This window comes from Hydra viridissima, unplaced genomic scaffold, assembly GCF_058129835.1.
Source record: "Hydra viridissima isolate aposymbiotic clone 2 unplaced genomic scaffold, HvirCarnegie_v1 scaffold_5, whole genome shotgun sequence".
In the NCBI taxonomy this organism is placed as follows: Eukaryota; Metazoa; Cnidaria; class Hydrozoa; order Anthoathecata; family Hydridae; genus Hydra; species Hydra viridissima.
Window position 1 is genome coordinate 15,107,895 of NW_028324304.1, and position 12,812 is coordinate 15,120,706.

Here is a 12,812-nt window from a genome sequence, read left to right on the forward strand (position 1 = left end):
ATAAGTACCGTGTTGGTGCTCAACATTTTACAATTGGAGTTGTAAAGCTCTATTAAAACTAAAGCAGTTCAATTATATTCCTTTTTCTTTTATGGCACATCATTTGCCTTAAGAAATTTTTTTATTAATTGTTTAGTATAATAAGTTCTGATATTTATTAATCTTGGTTTCAGGATCATTTAAAGTGTTGCCCATTTGCAGTAGTTCAATATCCTAATATACCGTGCAAGTATTATCCATAAGAAGAGATTTAGAGCACCACTTAGAATTAGATTGCATCTACCGCAGTATTCCATGTAAATATTGTCAAACAAAATGTGTTTATCAGCATCTAGAGGTAAACTTTTGATATGCATAAAATCATAAAACAAACTTAACTCGACTTGTAAAAATAAATGACATTTAAAAGTGATTTTGAAAATTGGAACAATTTGTGTTTGTTTTAGGCTCACTGGAGCGTCTGGATGCTTTTTCCCCTTGAATGTTTCACAAAATGTGGTAAAAGAGACGTTTTGAGGAGTGAGATGAATTCTTAATTACTTTCATAAAGATATTGAAAAATAGTTTTAAATTGTTTAAAAAAGCCATAATGCAGTAATGTCCCATTTTTTTGAAATTTAGATGAGTTCTCATGTGGCAAATAGTTGCACACTCACCATTCATCCTTGTAAATTTTTTGAACTTGGATGTTTGTTCAAAGTCAGATTTTAAATGGTGTTAAATTCATTAAATAGATATTATTGAGTCTAGAATCTCAGAGATATTTTTATAATAAATTCTTTATTTCCGAATTTTGAATCAATGCATTTCACTCGATATTTCCACTAAGTAGGAAAATGAATATGTTGTTAGAGTAAATAACTTTTGTGCATTATTTTTCCGCTCGTTTTTTTTTTTTTTTTGGTTTGGACTAAATATATCAACCTAAAATGAAGAATTTAAAGTTAATATCACGACATTAATTATTATTTATTCAAGTTTTTCAAGCAATTGCTTGAAAAACTTGAACAAATAATAAAAAATCAAAATGGCTTAAGCCATTTTGATTTTTTCATTCTGCTATTTTTTAGCTTTCAAATAACTTAACTGTGTAAAAGTAAGGAAGAATCAATCGCCTCCTGGTTCCCTCCAATTTTACGGCAATGATATGTAGTACATGTTTCTATCTACTTGTTTTTTATCATTTAATCCAATGACATATTCTATATGCTATCGCTTTTAGTTGCAAACTCAATTAAACTTTGTATTGAAGCTCATTGTGGAAATAAGCAATGCTTAACACGTTAGTGTTAGTCTTTTTTATCTGTTTTGCTCATAGCTACATCTTCTTGTTTCCAGAGTTAATATGAACAAGTATTGGTCAAACCATCAACAAATTGGATCAAGCGCAGCTAATTCCAGAACTCATGAGCTTTTTATAAAACTTGCTTATAATAATATGCAAGACATAGTTGCAGTAACCATTTTTGATTTATAACACTGGTAGCAAATCCTCTTTTACAAAATGGAAATATTCATCATATCTATGATGGTCTGCTAATTTTAAGTATATTAAATGATTACAACATTTACCTGCGGTTTCTATATACTGGCCAATTAACGGAGAACAAATTTCTTTTACAAAATTTATAATTTCAATATCAACCCCGTCATTACCTTGAACGTAAACTTTAACTCTATCTAAAATTTCATTTGTATTATTGTTTCCGAAAGTTTTGATGTTAAATTCTTTAGAATCTATTGTTTTTAAATTTAACTTTTTACTTAATGAAGGCGTAATGTAACTTAATTGGGAACAGTTATCAAAGAGAAGACGGCAATAATTAAATCGGGAATTATTATTTTTGACTTTCACCCAAGCAGTCTGGAGTAAAACACGTTGATTAATTTTAGAAGAAATGTCCTGTTTTAGAGTTATTATCAATTTTATTATTCTCTTTAAAACTGTCACAAATAGATATATGGTGAGGCTTGTCACACTTAAAACATTGAAAATTTGGTCCCCAATTTTTACTCGAGTGACTTTCGCGTAGGCAACGAAAGCAACATCTTATTCAATTAGAATGTTTTTTCTAGTTAAAACACCAGTCACTAAATTCCAATAATGAGATTTATGATTTTTTAAACAATAAACGCATGTAATTAAAATTGTAGAAAAATTTTGATTACGGAAATTATTTCTAAAACGTTGATTATATTCCAAGCTTGACTTCCGTTTACTTCTCTATTTATAGTTAAATTTAATTCCTCTGGTAGTTTTTCTAATAAAATAGGAATTAAAATTGATCTATACATATTTTCATATAGTGATAGATTTTCCAAACTCCGAGTTTGCATTTCTATTGAATTGAACATTTTCCTTAATTCGCTTATATTTCTAACATTCTTAACTCTTTCAAGTGATAACAATTTTTTCATATGAATTGAAATTATTAATTGCTTATTGGAAAATCTATTTTTTAACATATTAAAGCTACTGAATAGTTTTCATTATATAAGGTTAATCCTGTAATTGCAGATAAGGCCTGACCTTTAACTAAATTTCTAAGATAAGTCATTTTTTGTATATCAGTCAATTCCGCATTCTTATTTATAGCGCAATCAAAATTTTCATAAAAGGTTTGCAAATTTTCTTGTTTACCGTCAAAGATTTCTCACTTAAGAACGGGAAGCTTAACTGTCTTGCTGATAAACTTATTCAAACTTAGATTATCAACATTATTTTTATTAATAAAATCTTCTAAACCTAAAAAAGATCACTTGTAAAAAAACGGTAAACTCTGTGCTCGTAATTTCTTCTTGTTCTAATTCCTCATCCACCTCAATCAAAGATGATATATCGCAATCAAACTGTGTATTTTTCAAATATTTATTGATGGCTGTATTTTTCAGTCTCGTCAACTCATTCAAGTAACTCTCGCTCAAACCACCAACCATAAGATCTGTCTGACTGAATTGACGGCCACCGTTCGTGCTCTACGTTATTGGCAAGATTAGACATATTGAGATTGAGAAAAGAATGTTAACAATTATATATTAATGGTATATGGCTTTCATTACAATTTTAAGGCCTTTTCAAATTGAGACCTCGATGAATGAATGAATAAAACCTCGTATCAACAAAATGGGCGGTCGAACTGAACCCTCTTGGTAAAAATAATGAAAAATAATAAGAGTGCCTTTGACCTCGACTTAATGCATTAACTTATATAACATTGTGTACAATTATACTTAATAAATGAATCTTATGAACCTCAATTCTTTATAATATCTTAAATGATTTTCCATTATATTTTTAACTAAATTCCTTAAGTATCTTAAATAAATTTCTTCATGAAATAAATATTTCAAAACAACAATAAAATGCAATTATCATCTAAACAACTATAATAAGGAATAATAATTTGTAGTTAACGATCGACAAAAGATCCAAAGTTGAAATTTAGTTTTATATAAATCCTAACGCATATCTTTAAAGGAAATTCTCATTAACAAATAATAAATTTACTTAGCTGATTGACACAACTCTTTCTTTATATATTGCTCGTTTAATTTTGTCTTTTAGTCTCTTCTGTGGACTTCAGATTTCGAAATATTTTTAAGGACTTCATATTCTTTTTGTATTCTCCGTGGGCTCCATGTTGTTTTACGTAAGAGTCGTAATGTAAAACGAGTTCAATTTATTAACATATTATAATAGTATTGTTATACAAAGATGCGATAAACACAAAGAAGAGATCGTATATCAGCTAGTGGTAAAAGAGTAGCTCGAATCCGTTGTTGTTTGACAGGTTACTTCAAGAGAACGAGGTTTCGATGATCACGCTAATTATACATATTAACCAGGGGGATTAATTGTTTTATGACGATTTGATTACCGCAACACTGATAATCTTTTGAATTTTGCAGTTGAAACAACAGTCAAAAGAAACAAAAGTTCTTGACAGTATGGATCTTCGTGAAGCAATCCAAAGAGTAACTAAATTGAGTTCAAGATGCTACAGTTCATCTTAGTCTGAGCAAAGAATTCAAGAAGATTTTAAAAGTTTTTAGTTTAATATCCTTTTTCGCTTTTTAAGCAAATTAGCTTATATTTTTATACAATACAAGCCTCCTACAAATTTATTAGTAAACTTTATGTCAAAAAATCTTTTTAATGACTATTGATGACTGATAGAAAGTTAACTTAAATAATAATTAGTGCTAATTGTTGTAATTAAAAACTGATATTAACTATATTATATGTAAAAACATAAAATAATTAGTATAACGTTTTTGTTTTTAATAATAGTAATTTGTACTAATTACCTTTTATGTTATAATTTTTCTTATAAATTTGTTTCAACTTTTCGGTGATGTTGCTTGATGACAGTTATGCTGTTGACAAAGATGGTTTGAAACTTATGAAAGTCATCACTCCCGTGAAAACACGATGGAATTCAACTTTTATGATGCTGAAAAGTATTGTAAAGTTGCGTCGTGTCCTCAACTCCATTAGAGACTGTTGTTTTCTCGCAGCGAACACAACGTTTCAGTTCTACATTTTCTCTTCTCCTTACTAACTCCCTTTACAAAAAGTTTTCCTTTAATTTATACTATACAAAGAACCTCAAATATGCTCATAAAATAAACCACTTAAACTATATTTACAACATATCAAAGAAACTACGTCAATCAAATCCGCCGTAAATAGTTTCTTCACGCAATTCAATTACAGAGACATACCTGGAAAAGATGACTAGACACTAAGGTACAAGTGCTTAGATTTCATCAAGGCTAGTGGGGCATCACCAACAGCAAAAAAGATTCACCGAAAAAATTTCCTCTCCTTGCTCAAGCTGCTTAAAAATGGTTTTGTATACCGGCTTCCTCAACATCTTTAGAAAGAGCTTTCAGTGCCAGTGTTGCCATTGTCTCTTATAAAAGAACAAAGTTGCAAAATCAGCTGCTTAAAGTCAAGAACCTCCTACTTCGGTTCTTACCTCAGTGGTTAAAGTTGATGACAAATTAAATTCGCTCATTGCCTTAGTGAGGTTTTTGGCATAGCTCACTGCTTATAGTTTCTTAAATTTACCATTTAGTGATTTAGTGATAGAGTAATCAATAAACCTAATCTTTGAGATAAAATTTTAATCAACAACTTATTATTTAAAAGATTTTTTTTTTTGTTCTTTGGTATGATTTTTGCATCAGCTTAACTCTTAAATCTTGAATAAATTAAAAATCAAAATAACAATATAGTGCATTTGTCAGTTATTTCATTACAGTTAGTTATGTCTTTAAAAAAATTACTTTTTTGATCGGAAAAAGTAAAAATGTATCGTTTAATTTTGTAATGTTTCGTTATTCATTAACACATATTTGTTGCATTTACTACATAAATAGCAAATGTTATCGTAAGTCAACAATAAACATTTTAACTTTTCGATAGATATCTAAGTTTTATTTTAAGTATATTTTTGGAAACGTTGTTATCGTTATATATTGAAACAAACGATACGCACAACCCAATATCGTATTGTATCTTAGCAAAAGAGTTTCGATACGCAGATTCTTAAATAAAACACATTAAATATTTCACATAAATGTAGACTTTCAAATAATAAAATTATCTTCTTAAAATTCTTTTCTTGAAATGTTATTTGCATTTCTTATTTTTTGAACAAACATAATAATAACAGCGATACTTAAAAATACAGGTGTTGTATTTCATCATTTATAAAAGTTTTGGTGCAGTAATTCATCGTTTCAAAAGTTGAAGCATTTAAAAGCAGACAAAGAAATGGTTCTGCCATTTCTAGATTTCATAGATTTTTTTGAAGAGACAGATAAAGATTGTGGTGGATTTGAAGCAAATTTTGTAAATACTCTGCTTGATGACTACAAATGCTCAATTTGTTTCCTCGCGTTGCGTGATCCTCAACAAATTCTAGGATGTGGCCATAGGTTTTGCAAATCGTGCATTCAATATTGTATGAGGTAAAGCAATCGTTATTTTTTTCTAAAAATTCTTTCTTTAAATAACAGTTCTTTTTGAGTTGTTTTAATATTACTAAAACATGTTGATTATCTTATCAACAAAAGTTTTTGTTTTTATAGATCTTTCCGACCTTAAATAGTTCGCCTTACCGTTCAAGCGCCTTAGTTTTAAACGGGACCTTAAATTTCTATATGTCAATTTTAAAGCTAACATAAAAACTGTGTAGAAATTTAACAATACAAGTAAATGTATTAACGTCTTTTTATGTGATATACTTCTAAAAATTTTAAATAACTGTTTTGTTTTGAACTTCGAATGTTTTTGTTTTTTTTAGAAATGCTCGAGCAAATTGTCCTAACTGCCGAAATCCTATAGACAAAGCTATGGTAAGTAATATTTACTTTCAAAATCTTAAAGTAGCATAGGTAGAGAAACTCTACTAGTGTTTATATTATTCCTTTAAGGAGACTTTCGTATGAATAAATATCAATAAATAAAAAAGTAAAAAGCGAATCGAACCTCCTTTTTGAACTTCATCTCGCATTTAGACGTAGTATTTTGTTCCGCCCTTCATTACGCTTAATGCAAGGCTTTCACAGGCAATCTCTGGAAATAATTTTCTTATCAATTTCGCGGCTATACCCATAACGGAAGTCATGAAAATGGCCGCCATTCTGAAATTTGTAGTGCAAATTACTCTATTCTGAATATGATTACTACTATGTTACTTCTTCTATGTAAAGTATTACTTTTTGAACAATAAACAAGCAGTAATAATGCAATATCTTCTTTAACAATTTCTCTTGTGCATTTTTGCTATTTTATCTTATTTTTAATCAAAGAAGCTTTCACTGTGACATCATTAAAAAATAAGATTTTGAAGTACCCGAAAGTTCTTACAAAAACGATTGCTGCTTAACAATTATTAATAATGATTAATGATTATATATGTACAATGTACAGATGCCTATTCTGAATGTTTTTCTTGGCAGTGTCATCCAAACATTTCCCAATAAAATTTATTTATAATTCAGATCTAAATAAAGTTTCTTGGAAGTAGGAAATTTGAGCAAAGTTTTAACAAATTTTGAGCATTTGTTATAAGTTTGTGTTAAACATTTATTAACTATGTGCGTTAAGTGGATCCTTTTTCAAAAATTTATGAATTGAGGTTTGATTGGCCATTTTTCTTATGTGTTTGATCATATGAAACTGATAACCAATTCTTTTAATAACAAAAATATTTAGTTTTAAAACTTTTACTTCTCTAATCATCTTAAAACCAATATGAATCATAAATCCTTACCTAAATATTCCTATTTTGACCCCTGACATGTCAAAGTTGGACTATACATGACCATAACATTGGTTAATGACCTAAACTATATACGTTGTTTTCTGAGTTTTTAATATGACACATCGCTCCCAAGTTTTTTTGGTTTATGTTAATCAAAATCGGACCACAAGTGACAATTTTATTATTTGTTTTGTTTGGTAATTTTGCAATAAATAATATTGCATGTGCAAATTCTCTAGAAATAAGTATATAACTATAAAGCATGGCAACGAAACTCGTGATAAAGTTAGCTGTAAATTAACGAAGCTAATTGCCACAGCAAGCAAGTTCTAAGAGTCAGAACTGCCAACTTTCAGATATGTTTTAAAATATGGTCTCTTTCTATAGTCTTTTTTCTGACAGAATTATAAATGATTAGGAGAAAGCATACATTCTATCATAAGGGAGGGGAATTTCTAAACAAGTCTCTTATCATAATGTGATTTTTGATAAACTGTTTGCAATTGAAAGGTGTAAATGTCCAATCAAATCCTACAAAGAATCAAACTGTGATGGCTGCGACCAGAATCTTTATATTTTATGCAAATGTACAATGGAAAATAAAATTCCTGTTATTGAACTTCAATTTATGAAGTCTCAGAGGAACAAAATTAATTGTAAAAGTGCAAATGGAATCAGTTGATAAAAAAGAGGCTGAACGACATAAACCATGTCAAGAAAGGAAGCATGATAAATCAAAAAGAGTTAGAGTTTGGAGTGTACAGGCCGCAGTTCTATTATCTTAATGGCATCATGTATTTTCGCTGATGATATGAAGTTTGGTGTTCTGAGCGTGGATTAGAGGGACAGGATCTCAAGAACTAGAAGTTGTTAGCAGAGTTTACTATTGGAGTTTATTCTGTCGTGTGGTTAGAAGTTAAGGAAATATACTTAATATAGTATAAAAATACAAAGCTATAAGCGCGTTTTCATAAAAAATATAACACAATTATTTCGATGAAAATAAAATTGACTGAAAAAAAAAAACAAACTAAAACCAAAAATAGTGTTCGTTTAACAAAATAAAGTAAAATAATTATTATTGTTATGCACACTAATACAGCTTAAATTGAAACATTTTTGATATCAATAAGTAGTGTTACCAGCTCTTGGTGTTGTTACAGCCTGTCAGCGCCGTGGCATACGTTCAATTAGAGATCTTATCGTTTCTTGAGGGATATCTTCCACACTCGGAGAAGAATTTGTTGCAGCTCGTCTAGGCTGTTAGGTAGTGGATGTTGGCCTCTAACACTCGTCCAATTATGTACCAAAGATGTTCTATTGAGTTCATATCTGGATTGCAAGCTGGCCATACCAAAACTTGAATATTAATATTATTTAAGTATTCAGTAATAATATGTGCAGTATGTGTTCTTGAATTAATTTTTAATTATTTTTAATTAACATAATATAAAAAATTTAATACGGACTTTGTACTTAAATGTTTAAAATAAAAAAATTCAGAAAAAAAAAATGTTTATTTTTTCTATTTGTTAAAAGGGGTGTACCACATTAAACACCTAGCCCTGGTGAGGAGCCAGAACAAGCTTGTACAGAGTATTGTTTTGCCGCATAGCTGCTCCTCTGTCTAGAATGCACACAATGAAAACATTCTCCAGACAATGCTTTGCAGTTCAGATGAAGGAGAAAGAAGATTTAAAGTGCAGATAATTCTCGATGTGAGAAACGTTAATGTTGTTGGACGCAGAAAATGCAATAAAAGAATTCCAAGAATAAATACTTTAGCAAGAAGTCTATGAGATCTAATCAATTGGAAAAAACTGAGGAGATCTGTGAACCAATTCATAACTGTTGTTTAAAGAAGCAAGAAATAATGCAGTTTCTTAAAAATCCAATGATTTTACCAAACTTCCATTGTCAATCAATTGAATGGATTATGTAAGAGATCACTAGGGCTTCAATGGTAGTGTATCATAGTGAGAAAAGAGACGGGTTCATAAGGGCTACAATGGCTCATAGAGAAATAATGCCTGTGTGTCAGTCAAAGAAAGGGTTCGTTAAAAATGTGTTAATAAATATTTTAACAGAGCATATTAAAATGTGTCAACGTTATATTTTACAAAATTAAGAAAAACTAAAATGGATAAAATTGTCATTAATGGTCCAACTTTACATTGTCAGGGAGCTAACTAGGGGTACTTGGGAACAATGAATCAATTTTTCTTGGTTTTAGGATTATCGGAACTGTACCAAAAATGTTATAATTGAAAATTATAAATAAATTACACTAATTTTTAAAGTTATAAATGCACTTAGTTGAAGCCGTCCTTTTTTTTGAAAATGTTGTTAAAATATAGAATCGGAACACATTCTCGATCAGCTCAATCATTAATGTAAACTAAATCTGACACTAACACTAACTTGTTTATTGCGTTTATTTTCACCATTATACCTATTGCAACTTTTGAACTGTCGACTTCTTAAATTTTTATCAAAATATTACTGTTTGGATAAATGTTGTCAAAATGATATAGCTTTTCCTATCACAAATTTTGATTCGTCGGTTTTTTTTTTTTTTTTTCTATTGCATTTTAAATCAGCTTGGTTCAAAAAATAGATCTTCGATTTTCTGGATGATGTTTTGTTTTGATCATCAGGCAGTCAATATGGTAAAGGCTTATCACCATTGGTGAGCACTTCTGTTGTTACTTTTTTCAACCTTCAAAGAGTAATTATTGGTCAATGTTTTTTTATGTAATTAAGGTATTTGACGATGTGGCAGCTAAAAGGACTATTTCTGGATTACTTGTAAAATGCAATTATTTAAAAGATTGCAACTGGACTGGCGAGTTAAAGGCAATTAATGTACGAACTGTTATTTTTGTTTTAATTGTCCACAGTTATTGATTTATGCAAATTTTTATAATTTCTATTACTTTTCGTAATGTGGTTAAAAATTATTTAGTATTTTAGTTTCATGCTAGATAAGTGACGCGAGAAGATATGTACGGTTTTGCTGCATTACATTAAAACTGATTTTTAAAACTCCCTCAAATTTGAAAGAGTTTAAATAAGCTCATTTTCATTTTTGTATTGCATTTCATTTGCATTAATGAATTTTATTACTAAGTATTTAATATTGTAAAATCTGACATTTGTTAATATGGTTTCAGGATCATTTAAAGTGTTGCCCATTTGCGGAAGTTCAATGCCCAAATATACCGTGCAAAGTTTTATCCATAAGGAGAGACTTAGAGCACCATTTAGAATTAGATTGCAACTACCGTAGTATTCCGTGTAAATATTGTCAAACAAAATGTGTTTATCAGGATCTAGAGGTAAACTTTTAGCTTGCACAAATCCATAAAACAACTTTTGTTCTACTTGTAAATTTAAATCATTTTAAAAGTAATTTTGAAAATAGAACATTTTATGTTTTTTTTAGGCTCACTGGAGTGTCTGCATGAATTTTCCCATTGAATGCTTCAATAAATGTGAAAAGAAAAACATTATGAGGAGCGAGGTGAATTTATTATATTATTGATGTAGAGAAATAGTTTTAGCTTGTTTAAGTAAAGCATTTCTACAGTAACGTCCCTTTATTTTCTTCTTAATTTAGATGAATTCTCATCTGGCTAATGATTGCCCACACACCATTCATCCTTGTGAATTTTTAGATATTGGATGTTTATTTAAGGTCAGATTTTTCATAGTGTTACTCCTTATAAATGGTCATTGTTAAGTTTAGAAAGTGGGAATTTTTTTAAAAATTTAAATAAGTAAAAGTTTTGTTGCATAATTGCTTTTGACTCAATAACTCCATTAACTAGGAAAACGGATGTGTTCTTAGATTCAATATCTTTTATCGATTATCTTTTAAATCTTTTTTTTTCTGTGTTTGGAAAGAATATATCAGCCTGAAATGAATAAGTAATAGTAAATTTCAAAAATTTTTGTGACATGCTGCAATTCATGTTTTTCAATTTTGGGTTTCTTGTGTAATAAACTTTATACATTTAAAATCATATTCTTTTAGTTGCAAAATAGTTTATTGATAAGTTTTGCTTACTACTATTTTTTTTATTTAAAAATATATTAGCCAGCTTCACCAAGTAAAGTTTCTTTAATTTTCGCTTTTTCGATAGCCTAAACCAATTAATCTGACTTTTGATATCCACATTGACAAGTCGCAATTCATGCTTCATATTATCCTTAAAAAAAAGAGGTTATATGCAGTGGTTAGAAGAATAATAGTCGAAAGAACCTCTCTAAAAACAATGTTTCCTTTCTCATAGAATGAAAAAAAAAATATGTATAATAAAATCAGTTTTTGACTGACCGTTCAACAAGTTTAACGAGATTTTCGTCTTTAAACAAGAGCTAAATAACAAAAAACTCTTTTCGCTTGAAATCAACCACTTGCATAAACAAAATAAGAAACCATTTGGTCATTAAATTCTGTAGCAAAATTCAGAATTATTAAAACATAAAAGCGTTCATTGTAAGAAATAAAATGTGTAAAAATAAACTTTTGTGAAAGCATTTTTTTAAATTCTTTAAATGAACACATTTTGTATTTGATGCTTGTGTATTACATTAACTCAAGTTGCTAAAGACGGAGCGAGTCCCAATTGATAAGTTTCCCTCTTTGTAAATATTATTTTACCTATTGAAATGTTTCAAGACTAATTTCAATCTTCTTTTTTTTAGGGAGTTAAGCAAGAACAAATTGATCATATTTCATCATCGACTTGCATTCATTTAAGTTTGGCCGTGAAAAAACTAATTTCCATTGAAAAAGCAGCAAAGGAAAAAGACGAAATACTTAAGAAGTTTGAAAAAGCATTAATTGAAAAAGACGAAAAACTTAAGAAGTTTGAAGAAGCATCAGTTAAAAATAAAAAAAAATTTGGCATAATGCAAACCAGAATTTCTAACATAGAGAAAACAAACAAAGCATTAAGAAGTGAGGAAAAAGGATCCCTTTATGCTTTAGATTATAATTGTTCTGATATGATGTGGGACCCCAGAAAATAGGACGCCCTTAGACGTTCCCTGGATGTAAACGGACGCCTTGAATGTTCTTAGAGATCCACCGGTTTACTGGGACAATTTTTTTCTCAAAACCCTTCAAATTAATAAGAAAGCAACATTTTGATATATACATCACTGATTTAAGTGCTAATAAAATATTGAAATATAGATTTTTTTAAAGACTTTAAAATTTTATTTCTGAAATCCTGACTGATGGTTTTCACTTACATCAGAATAATAAATGTTTTGATACAGGTCTTTTATATCAAACAACCTGTGTGCCTCAAAGGCATTTAGACGAACTTTTGCAAACTCGGGACATCATAAAAAATGCTAACATCAAGGGAGTGAGAGGTCAAAGGACCCAGAACATAAAAAATTCTTTAAAAACTACTTAAGTTTTTTAAACGACACTATTCAAAATTTTTCACATCAAGGAAAGACCTTTAATCGCATGCTGTATTATCTTTTGAGAATATAAAGCTATAATATCTTTTGAGA

The 12,812-nt window shown here is 29.2% G+C and overlaps 1 protein-coding gene and 1 pseudogene across 1 annotated transcript; both read left to right on the forward strand.

The window, feature by feature from the left end:
- The first annotated feature begins 5,717 nt into the window (after nucleotides 1–5,717).
- LOC149888880 (TNF receptor-associated factor 3-like) lies at nucleotides 5,718–12,491 on the forward strand. Its single transcript, XM_090088498.1, has 7 exons — nucleotides 5,718–5,979; nucleotides 6,315–6,366; nucleotides 10,041–10,142; nucleotides 10,451–10,615; nucleotides 10,723–10,800; nucleotides 10,897–10,974; nucleotides 11,988–12,491. The coding sequence occupies exons 1-7, from the start codon at nucleotides 5,783–5,785 to the stop codon at nucleotides 12,312–12,314; spliced, it is 999 nt and encodes a 332-aa protein (XP_089944624.1). The 5' UTR covers nucleotides 5,718–5,782; the 3' UTR covers nucleotides 12,315–12,491.
- Nucleotides 7,870–10,028, forward strand: LOC149888881 (uncharacterized; annotated as a pseudogene).
- Nucleotides 12,492–12,812: the final 321 nt, after the last annotated feature.

Bases quoted from the DNA above. Each gene is read 5' to 3' on its own strand.
- LOC149888880 (XM_090088498.1), top strand. From the start codon at position 5,783: ATGGTTCTGCCATTTCTAGATTTCATAGATTTTTTTGAAGAGACAGAT. The intron at 10,616-10,722 runs GTAAACTTTTAG...TGTTTTTTTTAG, and splicing joins GTGTTTATCAGGATCTAGAG to GCTCACTGGAGTGTCTGCAT. The intron at 10,801-10,896 runs GTGAATTTATTA...TTCTTAATTTAG, and splicing joins AAAACATTATGAGGAGCGAG to ATGAATTCTCATCTGGCTAA.